Source organism: Acartia tonsa, chromosome 10 (genome assembly GCF_053477335.1).
Source record: "Acartia tonsa isolate MP-2025a chromosome 10, ASM5347733v1, whole genome shotgun sequence".
Lineage (NCBI taxonomy): Eukaryota > Metazoa > Arthropoda > Copepoda > Calanoida > Acartiidae > Acartia > Acartia tonsa.
In genome coordinates this window covers 3,768,843-3,784,928 of record NC_137269.1, presented here as the reverse complement: position 1 = coordinate 3,784,928, position 16,086 = coordinate 3,768,843, and the positions used below count along the sequence as shown (strand labels likewise).

Here is a 16,086-nt window from a genome sequence, read left to right as displayed (position 1 = left end):
TTGTGAAAATGGGGTATTCCCCTCCCCTTTACCTTCCTAAATTTTATTTGTTATAGAAAAATATCTTTGAGTAATGATATTTTCTTTGGGTAAATTTGTCTCAGGAGGGTTTATTTCATGAAAATAGCCTAAAACCTGTCCTGGGAAGACAATTTAACTTCGGGGACATTGGACTTTAAATCATTCTGGTACTCAAAGTTTTAAAACACATAATCTCATTCGTAAGGGACGTTGCCGTTCCTGCAACTGGCAGAAATACAGTGGATGTATTTTTGTCAAAATTGTTTGTCTGGATGAAAATTCGACAGTAATTTAATATACAATATCGTAGGTATGCTGACAAATATACATCTAACACAGGCATTTAAACATCCAAAATTGTCAACTATACATCTATATCTTGCCAATTTCACATCTAAATCTTGGCTATAAACTTCTTCACCAATGATTTCAATCAATATAATGAGTATCATACTTGGGGATGAACAACAATATGCCAGTCAATTGTCTTATCCCTTATAAGAACCCTAGTATTTAAGCCATTACGTATTGTTCAAATCGATATATTATTACATGGATGTTGCACCAGATTTTATGTACTCTGATAAAGTGATGCACGTAGCTGGCTAAAATAACGATACCCCCATTTACCCTCTTAACCTCAACCCCTCCCCTCCTACTGGATGAACGAAATAGCAAATAAATGAGGTCCATATTAACAAGTTAATTTGACGACAAATTTTCTCTTGTCAATAAATCCACGTATATCCGATATCCAAACTTGAACGCACTAGGAAATTACGTCAGAAATTTCTGAAAAAAGGTTGTTTCAAAAAATGTAGTTAAAACATCATGACAGTAGAAGAAAAGGCTAAAATTATCTTAAATTGGACTGTAGCAATGTGTGTGTTTTTCTGCTTTAGAAATCATTATTGCAAATTCTTTTTTTTCAATGGATCTTATATATCTGGGGGATATTGGACAAAAAACTATACTGGTACCCAAAGTTTTATAAACACGTTCTCTCATTCGTTTGACTGAAAACTTTGGGTATATGTATTTCATCTTGATTGGTAAGTTTATATTTTTTAACCAATGGTTTTAATTTTCTTCAAACTATTACACTTCCCTGAGACAATGTACTCTTTAGTCATGGTTTCTATGAATTAGAATATAATAGATGTATTGCGCTAGATGGTTAATTATATATTTGTATCACGTATGTTTTAACCCATTAGTGCCGAGCGCCACTTTTATGGGCCGATCGAGCTGTAAGTTTCAGGGAAGCTTTATAATGGTCAAAACGGAATTCGTATTTTTTTGTTTTGCTCTAGTGGCGTGCACAGGAAAGTTGCAAAAAAACCCGGTTCGGCTTGGCCATAAATACCAACCAGGCATTAACACCCGTTTTTGGTGCTTTCCCCCAGTTTTAAAACCCGGTTGACCTGTATAAACCCGGTTATTTTGACCAAAATCGAAAAATGTAATTTTTGAACGCCAAAAGTGAGATGAACACTTTTTAGAACTTTGATACGATCCGTAATTGAAAACTACACAACCTCATGTAATCTAAAGAGCTACAAGTATAATACGAAGCGATTTATTTCAAATTTAGTGTTTCGGCTATAGGTGCCGCCGTTTTCGGGTAAAAAAACCCGTTGCTCGAAGTTTTAAAAGACACACACTACAAAAAAAGAACATATAAAATTTGGGTGTTACATATCAGAAAACGAGCATAAAACTATTGGGTGACACCTATAGAGATTACTAGGGTTATTAGGGTGGCTCAAACCCTTACTAATGACGTAAACTGTAATTTTTATTGGTTGAAAAGTTAAAACCGGGTAATAAAAACCGAAACCGAGCCGGGTTTTAAAATTTTCGGGTATTTATAGCCAAGCCGAACCGGGTCATAATAGGGCGTAAAAAAACGATAAAAAAATCATATAAAAAATTATAATTTGAATAAAACGAATTCACAAATAGATGTACTTGTCAATAAACATTAGATTTCACAAAAAAAATCAGCGACTTTACTATAAAAACAAAAAAGTTAGAAGGGGAATTTGAACTTTCATGATTTTCAAATTTTGTTGAGCTATACCAGCAAACGGAAGTAAGCGATCTGCCTGCTCCAGGGGGAAATGAAAGTCAGGGTAGTAGAGGGGGGATTCATTCTGAGAATGATGCAATTATGAAGCCGGAAACCGTTTTTTTTTCTCCATTTTTCGGAACCGGGTTTTAGTGCCCGGTTCGGCACTAATGGGTTAATAGTAGATGTAAATTATACGTGGATATTATGACAGGGGAACAACTGTTGTCAATTTAGCTTGCTAACATGGAACTCGTTTAATGGTCAGTTGGGTAATTTAATACTAGCTGTGAAATTTTACAAATGTGTACACTTTTCGGCCAATTATGTGGTAGGATTGTTCCTCGTTGTAATACAATTTGTCCGCAAAAGGAATTGGTCATCTAGTCATACTATATTTATTAATAATAGAAAGCCTTCTTACAAAAAAAACTAGAAATTCATCCTACGCAGTTTTTTTGATAAACAAATTTAAATTTTTTTAATTTTTCCTTATATAAATAAGGAAGTAAGGACAATATTGTACATAAGTAGCACAGCAATAGATCGATAAAATAAAGGGTGTTTAAAAAAAAACCAATCGCTCACAATTTGAACCACCATAAGTACTTCAAATCTTGGAGATAGACCCCATAATGTTTAGAGTTTTTGAAGGGGCATGTAAAAACCTTTCTTTAGACACCTTAAATAGGTTTTTACCTCAATCCTAGCCGATTTGGGATAAAAAAGGCAGACCCATCCAACATTGAGGCATGGCGGCTCTGTTTAAATCTAGTTCTTGATGTTTGTCAGGTCTTTCTTTTTGATGCCAAATTGGCTAGGATTATGTTAGAAACCTTGTTAAGGTGTCTAGAGAAAGATCTTTACATGCCCCATCAAAAACCCCAAACATTATGGGGTCTATCTACAAGATTTCAAGTACTTAAGACGGTTTGTTCTTTTTTTAAAGAGACAAATTTGTCTTAATTTTATTATAAAATATGCACTTTCGGCGTAGGGCAAATTTCTCTGCAAGGGCTAGGTTTCGAGCTCTAGTGCTCGGGAAGGGTGAGTAGATTTAAGATTCAATATTGTTTTATTATTTTCATTGCTTGGGCATGAATTGTACTATTTTTTTATTAGTTTTGGACCAAAACTGTAAAGTTTATATTGAAAAAAGTGAAGCGATTGGTTTTTATTTAAACACCCTTTATTTGATGAATAAAGAACAGTTAGAATCCGCGACCGTGGCTCAACACGTAGCGCATCCGCTCGTCGTGGGGAAGGTGATAGGTTCGAATCTCGGTCCGACACCGCGTCATAACTAAAGACGTTAAAAATGGTTCCCACTGCTACTATGCCAGATGCGCGACATAAATAGTTAGAGTGGGGGGAATGCCTTGGCACAAAACAGGCGCAACTCGCTACCATGCACAGTTGGGACTTCTCAGACAAAGGTCGTAGAGAGTTGGTTGTTTGATGGTTGAATGGACGCTTTACACCGCAATAATAAGTATTGTATGTATGTTCCAAGGTGCGTTGAGAGAGGTCTAGTACCCGAAGCGACACCTAGCCCCCTAGAGTCTTAACTCTTAAGGTGTTATGCAGTAATAATATAATTTTCTATGTTAGGCTTAATTTAAATCCATGTTATAGTAATTAAGTTATTTTGTTGTTCATTTAAGATCTCTGAACCACTGAACCTATTGAGTTCTTAATTTAAGTAAGGCTTAAAGATGGTTTTATGCTATTTTTCTGCCTTCTAGAGTTAGGGGGCGCTGTCGCTAATATATATGAAAGATCAAGTAAATCTTGGTAACTATATTTTAATATGGATGGAGGGGACATTGGGCTTTTTATAAAGCTAGTCCCCAAAGTTTCAAAATAATGTTTTCTTATTCGTCGGCTTTTATCAAATTTTGATTGGTTGATTCATTAAGTTAAGTGTCTAAACGTTTAAAACAGTTAATGTAATCCACAGAAGTTGTATTTTCATGCATCATCATTATAATTAGGGATGTACATCAATTTATCGTTCATTGTCTTATCTCATTTGATTCCTGATATTTTGTAGACCAACATTATATATAATCGTACTTGTTTTTTTGTTTTGTTTTGTTCTCTGCTCAAACTCAGGGGTCTTAAGGGATAAGACAATGAACGATAATATGATAAATAACCCAAAACTCCTTAAGTAAATTAAAATTAATGTTTGAAAAGTTAATATTATACTAGCTTAAAACAAACCAATAACAATTTTATAAAAGTACCCAAAGTTTTTAAGCCAACTAATAAGATATAAAACTTTGGGTACCAGTGTAATTTACAGTCAAATGTCTCCTCCCTGCCTCCCTGACTAAAACTATTGTTCCAAATGGCTGGCTATTACATAATTAAGCACAATATGAAAAAACAAGGATGACAACATCCATAAGTAGCGAAGCACAAACAATCATGAATGGACAAACAGACAAAATGAGTTGCCATTAACAATCATTGGAAATGATGATATCTTTTTTAAAAAAAAGTATTTTTGTCTTTTGAAGCGTGACCGACGGACATTGTTAATTATATATTGGACTCTCAATGGAACAGTCTGTCTCAAATAACATCAAAGAAAACGACAATTATCCCATAGAGTTACATACGGACAGATAAAGTAAATTGTATAGTAGTCTTTCTACTGAAAATCATTCAAAAATCTATAAAAAAAAAATAAAAACAATGATGACATAATTTATAAGTAGATAAGCTTATCTATAAAACAGTTTACAAATAAAACAGAATTATGAACAGACAGACGGACATATTGAGTAATTGAGTATAAGTTTATTGATAAGCGTAATCTACACTAACAAAATTTAGCTATTTATCTTTAATAGCAACAGATAATAGATATTTCTCGCATCGTATTATAAACAGCTTTACGCGGATATAAAATGTACAATTATAAGATTAAAACCAGTTTTTTAGCCCCGAGATGCCGAAGGCTAGACATAGTTTTTTCGTATGGATGAGAACCGGTTCTAATCCACCGGTTTCGAATGAATACGAGAATAGTTATTTCTCACATCGTATAATAAACGGCTTTATTATAAACCAGTTTTTTTAGCCCCGAGGTGCCGAAGGCACAGGCTAAAAAATTGTTTTTAATCTTATGATTGTACATTTTTATATTCGTAAAAAGCTGGATATAATACGATGCTAGACATAGTTTTTTGTATGGATGAGAACCGGTTCTTATCCACCGGATTCGAATGAATACGAGAAAATAGATTCTTATTTAAAATTTGTTGCCCTCTTGAGCATTATACGTAAGGCCGACGGACAAATAATTTTAATAAAAGTCTAAAACAAGGATGACACATTTAGACAAGTAAAGCTGTATAAATTATGATATTAGGGTGACTAGCTTTCAATTAAAATAAAAATACAAATCTAAATACACAAAAGGTTTAGGTATAAATTATATTTAAAGCTACGGATTTTTTAAAGATTTTACTATTCAGGGTTTGAATTTCATAGAACGGCTCTAGCAGACCTATTATAAACATTAAAAAAATCATTAAAATTACAAAATATTTTATTTAAATTTTGACCTATGATTTATGAACAAATAAATCCTAATTTTGCTATTTTTTCTCTTGGGTCGAATTAAGGGTGTTTTTAGAAAATAACAAATATTTTAAACGATGATAGCACCAGAATTTGTGTTTCTTATTATCTTTAGAATGGCTAAATTCATAACTTTTGGATGGCCTTAAAATTTGATGAAAAATTATCTTTATTCTGTTGTTATTTTAAAATAGTTTGCTAGTAACAAAAAACTTAAATAATATTGAACTGCAATACATTAATAATATAAAAAAAATCAAATAACTATCTATCCGCAAAGTTTTATAATAACGTTTTCTTATTAATTGAATTAACTACTGTGGGGACTTTCGTTGAATTATGATCGGTTGGTTCATTATGTTGAGTGTTCGAACGTAACGTTTAAACCACTTTTTGTAATCTACAGAAGGGTTAATTTTGAGTATAATTATTGGGGATGTACAATTATTTATAAGTCATTGTCTTATCCCTTTAGATCCCTGATTTTTTAAAGTTTATTTAAGCATTATTGTGTAAACGTCTTTCTGAAGAATTAAAAGGTCCACAGGTGTGTTTCTAAACTTTTTACAAAACTGGTCCTAAAAGCGCCCAGTGGGGTTTCAAAGTCTTTTAGTCTTAGTAACTTAACAGTACACTAACGGTCTATGTTTTAAATAATATCTCATACTTCAAATGTACATGATTTATATTCCGTAATTCGTAATTTATCTATTATAAACATTTAAAAATACATAAATTCATAGTTTGTTTCATGTTTAACTCGAAATAAATTATATAAAAACAACAACAAACAACAACAACTATGTTGTAATTCTTAATTATTGTTAATCCCAGGAATCATCGCTAGACAGGGCGTAATGAGTATTGGCTTAAGGAGTTCTCAAAATGCTGATAAATAAGATATTGACCATTTTTAGCGCAAATACTATATATGTAGTGATGTCCGTACGTCTGTATGTCTTTATATTCAATTTATCGTCCTTTGTCTTATCCCTTAAAATCCCTGACTTCTCTATGGTATTGATAGTTTTAAAAATCGGGTTGAAATGAATAATTTTCTGCTTTTACTGTATAATAGTTAATGCTCTTATTGCTTTTAACAAGATAGAAGTTTTTGCTAAATTTAAATTTCTTGGCACAAAGATTTTTTAAAATCTTTAAAATGTAAACATAGAAATTTAATGGGTAATATGAATAAACAAGGATGACAACATTTGAAAGAGCGAATTTTATTACACCTCATAATATGTATTTAGGGTTAGTATTTAAAGTTTTTTAATGATTTTATCTGACTAGAGCATGAAATGGTACGTCTGTCTGTCGGTTATGCTACAAAATACATAGATATGTTATCATAGACGTTATATATATTTGAAAGGTTTCGGGTTCTTTTTATATTAAATTATTAATATTGGCGAAAACTTGACTAAAACACTGTTAGCGTTTTGATCATCTTGACCATGTTTTGCAAATATTTTGACCCAGGAATAAGGTATAGCCAAACGAAATAAATCTAAAATAACATTTGGGGGACAGATATAAAGGTTGTAAATTTTTTAATTGTTAAGTAGCACTTTTTTAACCATTTTTTCTTGTTTCAGATTCTGCAGAACCTGGGTAAATCTGACAAAACCACAGATGAAATTTTTGAAGAACATTTGGCAAATTTTAATGCTCAACAGGTAAAGCCTCTTATAGTCTCTGGTATATTCCCCCAACGTGCATGTTGAGCACCGAACTCCCTAATTTTCTAAATAAATTAAAAATATGAGGTGGTAGTTTTCAGTTTGTTTTTTCCTTTATTTCAAGTATATATTGGTTACCATAAGAAAAAACTAACCCCGCTTATTTTCAATTTATTTAAAAATAATGGGAGGGGGAGTTCAAAGCTTAAGAGGCACTTTGTGGAAAAGTACTACCGCATCTTCTAGTTTTGCTACAATGTTAGACCCGTGACAAAGAGAAAAAGTCTGTGCAATTCAATGGTTTAGTAATTAGTTTACAATTTATCTCTCTCTCTCTCTCTCTCTCTCTCTCTCTCTCTCTCTCTCTCTCTCTCTCTCTCTCTCTCTCTCTCTCTCTCTCTCTCTCTCTCTCTCTCTCTCTCTCTCTCTCTCTCTCTCTCTCTCTCTTCCGTTTCTTTATTTCTAGTCTTAAATTTTTATCTTTATTTTGTTTAAATATTCATCTTTTTTAATGTATTCGTATAAAAGAGTTATCAAAACCTTTTTGTGATTTTTATGAGCATAGCTACTCTGTAACTTATTCTGTCCGTCCTTCTGTCTAAGGGATGTATGGGCAGGTGGTACCCAATGTGTTCATTCGTTTGCTTTTGGGTGGACTCAGTGAAAAATATTAGTGCCTAGAGTTTTCCACCATTAAATTTATTCTGAATACTGGATAATTGTCTTATCCCTTTAGATTCTTGGCCCTTTATGGTTCTATCGGACTTTCTTGTGTATTGATGGATTTTTATTAGATACTTTTAATGATGCTCTGCACATGGACATCAATTAACCCTTAACGGTCGGGGGGGGGGGGCGTTGAACGCCCCCCCTTCCGGTTTTTTCTATCTCATTTTCTGTGTGTGAAAGATAAAGAGCCCAAACTGCTTGACTTTTTAAGTTTGGGTATGACACATAACTGAGAGTTGGAATTTTTTGAATATCTCCATCCTGGCGGGCACAGGATGCCAGCAAACCTGGCAGGGTCATCCAGGTAAAGATCAAAAATATTTTTTTTGACTTAAACAAAGCATTTTATCTTACCAAAATACTAAAATATCCTCTAGTAGTACATCCTCATATTAAATACAGGTGTTCAAGTCAATTTCAGGTTCCAGGTATGATCCTGCAGGTCCTGATCCTCCAGGTCTCCAGAAATCTTTAAAAGGTTCCTGTGGCCGCAATTTTTGACTTAGAGACTTCAAATTTTAAACTTAAGCTTTTCTTACATGTCTACATAATGTATTAAAATTTCATAAAGATCCGCCGCCGTTTTCCCGCCGACCGCCGACTGCGGCTGCTGACAGCTGCCAAGTACAGCTGCGGCCGCTGAAATTTATGTTTTGATATTTCAAACATAAAATTTACATAAAAATAAACATTTTCTGCAAAAAAAATTTTCTTCTAGCTTCAAAAATTAAAAAATTACAGCCGTTTGAAATTTTTAAGTAAAAAAGGACCTAAAAACAAAGGTTGTTAAATAAAAGGGTGAAGGAAGCGAAAATTGACCTTGACTTACTTAGGTCGAAAATTCATCATAACACAGGGGACTTGCACAAAAAATTTTAGCCCTCTAGCTCTAATAGGAACTGAGATAATAGGGGGGGGCGTTGAACGCCCCCCCCCCCCCCCCCCCGACTGATTAAGGTGCGGCAAGGGGCCCGACTGTAAAGGGTTAACTTGTTGTTATAAAAATTATGCATTTTTGTTATCATTTATGAGTATCATGTAATGAATAAAAACAGTGGTTCTTTTGTCCATCGTAAGCGTCCGAATTTTTAAATCGTATTTGCCTTGACGTTGGGAAGGTGGTGGGTTGTAATTTTGGTATAAACTGCGTCATAGGTAAAGACGTTAATTAAATGAGTACCACATTTCTTGTTTTACTGGTAGTAGGAGGGAATACCTTAGCACTTAATAAGCGCAGCAAATCATTGCTGTTCATAGATAAGACTTCCAGTCAAAGGTCTTGTAATAAAAGGGTTTGTTATTTGTATTATTTTGATGATAGATTCATATCCATTCCCAATTATGATATACAAAATTACCCCTTTTGTAGATTAAATTTTTGGTTGAAAGTTTGAACACCGCTAGTTTAAAACAATTTATTAAGATTTAATTAAGTGAATGAGAGAACGGTTTAAAAACTTTGGGTGCCATAACAATTTACAGTCCAATGTCCCCTCCCTCAAATTCAAGAATAGCTTAGCTTTTTAAAAAAAATCCGCAACGCATAATTCATTTTTGCATTTGCAATAATTATTAGTATGGAGGGAGAGGACAATGGCAGATATTCTAATCAGCACACATTAGAGATCTTAAGGGATAAGACAAAGAAAGATAAATCAATGTACATGCTCAATTATGTTAAAACAAAATAATCCCTTCAAAATTTAATGAAATGACAAAGTATTTATACAATCTAATGCGTTCATAAAACTTTGGGTACCAGTATAATTTAAAGTCAAATATTCCCAGGACCTTAGAAGTTACATTTGCATTGTAAAGAAGAAGAACCATAACGGGTTGAGATTAGAGAATTCTTAAGCTACAGACAAAAAGACCCTACTACTTTATATAATACTAGCGGCTGCGCCCCTAGCCTCTAGGGACTCTATATTCGAATGGATACTGATGGGCAGAAAAAAGGTAAAAACCATACCGAGACTTACTTTTAAAAATTGAATACTAATAGCCTTAAACCATCTCAGGACCTATAAGATATTTCCCTGTAAAAATGAACCATATCGGTTGAGTAGTAAGCGAAACACTTAACTACAGACAAAAAAAAGCTTACTACTTTATTATTAGGATGACTTTGTATATTATTTAGATATTAATTTTAATAAATATTTTAGGTTAACGCTACGAGATTACATAAAGATATTAATAACTACCTTCGTTGTATTAGAGGTGAGAGTTTTTTATCATTTTTTTACGGGCGAAGCTTTTCTATAATTAGGGTCTGTACGTTCGTACGTCTGATTTAGCTCTCTTTGTTTATTTAGGCATGTTATAATTTCCCTATTGATTTCAAACTTTAGATGATGATTCATGTAATAATTAGGATCGATTTAGAAAACGTAGCAACTCTATGTTTGTTACCAAAAAGTTCGCACGTTCATTTAAAACATGTTAATTTAAATTTTCAACCTAAAGGAAATTTTTGTGTGATATTATTATCCTATTCATTTGATTTTGGGTACAATGATTCCTAGGACAACAAGATACAATATTTAAAGCGAATCATATCTGTAATCAAGCACTAAGATGTAGTATATCCTTGAACAGAATCCTTTATTTTAATGTACGTTTTTTCTATCGTTTGATTTCAGTTGCTTCGCTTTTATCGATGTTGTCATCTCTATTCAGGGAAGATTCTCTGGAGATTATTCCTGTTGGTATATATCTATTGTTTATTGATTTTCGAGACAAAATTGTGTTTTATATGTTGATTTAAAAGGGGTCGGATGTTTTTTTCATGTCTGTCCCAATAATATCTCGCAAATGTAATTTTTTGGGGTTTTCCAGTCGACGAATAAGAAAACGCAATTATAAAACTTTGGGGACTAGTATAATAAACGGCCCAATATCTCGAAATAAATTCAGTATTAAAATTAGATGCCCATATAGGCTAGAGGCGCTGTCACAAACAATAATTTAAAAATTAATCAGTTTTTAACCAATAAAATAGCACAAAAAATGTCCGCTGAATAAAACCCAAAAATAAGGATATACATCCGATTTAGTTTTTTTCAGGGAGATAGGGGACATTGGACTGTTAATTACACGAGTCCTGAAAGTTTTATAATAACGTTTTCTTTGGTTTATTAACTTTTGGGACTTTTATTGAATTTTGATTGGTAGGTTTATGAAATTGATTGTCCAAACGCTTAAACCACTAATTTTAATTTACAGGAGTGGTAATTTTGTGTATCATTATCAAGGATATACATAGATTTATCGGCCATCGGCTTATCCCTTTAGATCCTTGAGTTTTACCAATATTATTTGAGTAGATATAGAATTTCTAGATGACTAATTCCATAATATGACCAATAGGAACACATTATAGGAACAATTCCTATATTGGACTAATAGGAACAAAGTATAGGAACAATTCCATAGTTAGGCCAATAGGAACACACTGTCTATATTATTGGTTAGAAACAGTACATTTTCTGTGTCAGAAGGCCGTTTTGGACGATTTATTCTGTATGAATAATCATCTAGGGTAATAAATCTATAAAAAAAATTATAAGCTACTCTTTATATATAAAAAAGTAGGACGGTTGGTAGCTATTTTAGACCGCGAGCTGTTTTAGAGATTTTAAGTAACTTTAGTGCAAGGGAAGACCCCTCCGCTTGCATTGATATTTGTTTGCAATGAAAATTTAGGGGGAGCGGTGTAATAGGTAATTTCCCAAGGCCATATATTCTTGGGGGGGGGGGGGGTACCTTTATGACCTACCTCCCTATATAAAAAAAAACCAAAGTTACCCTAGATTTAGAACCATTAAAATCTTCACTTAAAATTGTGTCTAGCAGTTTCTTAGATCTTAGATGAAATGAACGGACGTAATACATTAGGACTTAACGTTGCATTTAGGAGCTTAGTACCTTATAGGAAACAAATTTTAAAATAGTGTAAAACCATACTAAGCCAATATAACTTCCTAAAAAAGCACAAATCTAACAGTCCAGCCATTGAAGAGATCTAATGCTTCTGACATAGAGACATTTATTACTTAAGATTTTGGAATAATTAGCCCCAAAAAAGTCAAATTTATGCCCAATCTTAAATTTAATAGATTCATCCTTAAATTTTCAGTAATTATAAATACATTATGTAAATTGTATGAGATTGCCAGATTAAACCTATTTTTCAAAATGTTCATATTTTTAAGACTAGCGGCTACGCCCTTAGATGCCTCTGGGGGCATTTGAAGTCGACAATTTTCAGTTTTTTTTTTAGGGAAGTCATTCTAGGGCAATATATTTTGGGAGGGTTAAGTCCCCAAAATTCGGTATAAACTTTTACAGGACCTATGTGATGCTACACTATAAAGGATAATCATATTGGTCGGTATCCTTTGATACACACTGACAGACGCACAGACCTAGACATCCTGTTACTTATATATAAGGATAAAAAAAATTCCTATATCTAAGTTTATTTTAATATCCATTAAAACCTGTTTTCGTAAGGTTTCAGGCTGTTTGTTGTTTTTATATTTTCTAAATATGTCATAAATTTTCAAGATTTACTGTTTACAGTTAGTTATGTCGCAGCTGTGGTGGAGTGTGGATCTAACCGACAATTTCCAATGAAAGCTGAGTTTTTTTCAGTATTTCTTATTCAGTCAGCTCAAAGTTGATATGGGTTGAATAAATGTATAAGAGCCCAGTGAAGCATAGAGTTGTGAGACTTTTTAAACCACCAAAAAGAAATTTCCACATACCAAAACCATTCAATGAACGTCAGCTTTAGTTAAAATGCTATCATTTTCTCAAAAAAATCCTTGTTTCCCACCTGAGAAGGGATTAAATATTCCCCTTACAGAAATACTCTACCTTCCCTTACACCCCTCAATCAGAGCCTACTCTCCTCCTCTCCAGCCTGACCTACGCGCAATTAAAGTTGGCGTGCAATTTGAAACCAAGCATCATAACACTACAACTCACACAATGGGTAAATCTTGGACATTTAAAATAAATTAGGTTGGAGATGACTAATTTATTTTGACATAACTCCTGATTTTTCAGTATGAATCTCTTGGTTACATCCATGCCAGGCGTCAGCCGTTTTTATTTATGGATGAAGGGTTTCTTAATTGAAACTTTGGCGTCTTGCTGTCGACGAGTTGCAGTTTCCTGACACCTTCCTCTTCAAATTTCAAGTCATGGTAATACTGCAGAAGAAATCAGCACCGAGAAGCAATGACATTTGTCTTTGTGGATTATGTATATAGTGTAAAAAGTGACAATAGTAAACTTCATTTGTCAGTGGATAAATATCTACAATAAATGAGGAAATTTGAATCTAGCTGCTAAAACTTTAACCTCTATCATCCAATAACTATTATATCATGATATTAACCATATTATAACCTATGTGTCATTATATTATATATGTTATAACATTATGTTGCTTATAATCTCATAACTAACTTATCATATTTATCGTTTTTGAACCTATCTAACTCACTGTGAGATTGTTAAACATTGTTCTTAACTTACTGTACTAATGATAATTTGCTATCTGTGTATCATTTTGTTAGTTAATTGTTTGTATTTTTCCTATTATTTTTTATGATTTTTTCCATAAGTTGAATAAATCATCTAACAAAAAAATTTTAACTGTTTACAGTTAAATGTATTACATAAATCTGAAAAATTGATACCTACATTTAACTGCGTTAGAAATTATCTCATTTTAAAATTTTATCTATTTTTAATAAGTTTTAACAAAAATACTTTAATTTATATTTTAAGTTGTAAGCAGTTTGTGAGATCTTTATCCACTGCTCTGTCATATTGAGTTATTACCTCACTGCTAAATAGGTGTTCGATTAAAACCACAAATATACATGGAAAAATATTTTAAAAATTGTGGACATAACTTATTGGTCAGTTCATTCATCCAGTAGTAGGGGAGGAGATAGGGTAAAGGTGGTGTAGGGGGAAAATCGTTATTTTAGCCAGCCACAAGTTTCACAATATTAGAGTACTGGATAATATGGTGTAAGATCCAAGTAATAATAAATTCATTATACTTATGTTGATACGCTAATTTTGAATTATCTGATTTTCTTCCAGCTCCGAACCGGTTGTTTTAATAATGTTTATATTCGCGTAATCTGTATTATGAGGAACTGAAGAAACACTATTTTTTTTAATTCTGTCTTTTTTGGCAAAAGTCAATTATGATATTATGGTAGTAGTCAGAAAAATCCTTCTCGCTCTTTCCCTTTAAACGTTATTTAGAGGGAGGAGACATAGGACTGTAAATTATACTTCTACCAAGTTTTATTGGCGTTTTATTTAATTCGTTAGCTTAAAACTTTGTAAACTAGGTTGTTTGGTTGGTTCCAACTTGCAGTGTGCAATCTTTTCGACCATTAATTATAACTTTGTTAATGATCATTGGGGATGTTCAACAATTTATCGTCCATTGTCTTATCCGTTTAACTGTATGGCTATATTAGTTATTTATCGCTTCGTATTATAGACAGCTTTCCTTAGATATTAAAATAAAACTGGTATTGATTTTATGATTTTCTAAAATATTTGTGGAAAATTTTCTGTAATACTATGCTTTACATGATATTTCAGTATGGTTGTGAACCGGTTCTTATCCAGCCGATATTAATTGGGTTTGAAGCCATACTGGAAATAACCTTTTTAATTTGATTGGTAATTCAATATGGAAAAAAACTAACTTCTCGCTTCTTTTCTGTTTATGGTTTTTAACCAAAAGTCTTTTGTCAGTTCAGGGAGGGAAGGGACATTGGCGGTAAAAATTAATCCACAACCCTTTCTCCTATATAATATTTACCAGCTTACTAATGATGTTTTTTATCAGAGATCTTAAGGGATAAGACAATGGACTATAAAGGTTCACCCCAATTAACATAAACAAATTAACCCTTCAGTAGATTAAAATTATTTGTAGAAAAGTTTAGGCACTGCTCGTTTGTTTCTTTGTTTGTATTCTGTATCTTTTATTGGTTGAAAAAATCTTAAAAATACCAGTTTATACCAATCAATCAAACCAATATTTTTTTTAAAAGTACCCAAAGAATAAATTTGTAGAACTTTGAGTACCTTCATAATGTGCAATATCCCCTTCTTCCCCGTAGAAAATAAATAATTTTTAATAATAAATCACCCTTTCCAAGGAATCGTTGAAAATTGACGCATGTCCTTTTTTGTTGAAAATTGAGTTATTTTCATTTACTTCAAATTTGGTAATCCAATGGATATATTATAACTTGGATCTTACACCAGATTTTCATGTTCTCTAATAAAGTAAAACTTGCAGCGGGCTAAAATATCGATTACCCCTCTCCCATCATTTTTACCCCATCCTCTCGTACTGGATGAACGAACCCCGACCAATTAACAAGTTCCCTGTTAGCAAGCTTTATTAACAAAAAAATTCCCCTGTCTATATATCCACGTATATTCTACATCCATTATAATCCTCTACTTTGGCAAAAACAATTCTTTCAACTTTAAGAATGAAATACATATAATGACGTCATGGTGTAAAGCTTTTTTAGATAGTGGGTTGTCTTTTAGTAAATAATTTTGATTAGATATTGTTAGCTGGTGTTGTACTAAAGTATTCCTATATAAAAGTAACAGGATGTCTGTCAGTCTACATGTAGCAAAGGATCTTGCAAACCACAGTAAAGCTTTTCTCGTATTCATTCGAATCCGGTGGATACGAACTGGTTCTCATCCATACAAAAAAAACTATGTCCAGCTTTCTACGAATATAAAAATGTACAATCATAAGATTAAAACCAGTTTTTTTAGACCGTGCCTTTGGCACCTAGGGGCTAAAAAAACTGGTTTTAATCTTATAATTGTACATTCTATATCCGCGGAAAGCTGTTTATAATACGATGCGAGAAATAACTATTCATACGTCTATAGAATACGTCTAAT

General features: G+C 32.6%; 1 protein-coding gene across 4 annotated transcripts in view; it reads left to right on the top strand.

Annotated features, from left to right (window-relative positions):
* The window catches only part of Amph (amphiphysin), an 89,054-nt gene that overhangs the window by 39,935 nt on the left and 33,033 nt on the right, over positions 1-16,086 (top strand). For all 4 annotated transcript variants that reach the window (XM_080173254.1, XM_080173253.1, XM_080173251.1 and 1 more), the window contains exons 2-3: positions 7,288-7,368; positions 10,269-10,323. In XM_080173254.1, coding sequence (XP_080029380.1) covers positions 7,288-7,368; positions 10,269-10,323 — 136 coding nt within the window. The remainder of the gene's footprint in view (positions 1-7,287; positions 7,369-10,268; positions 10,324-16,086) is intronic.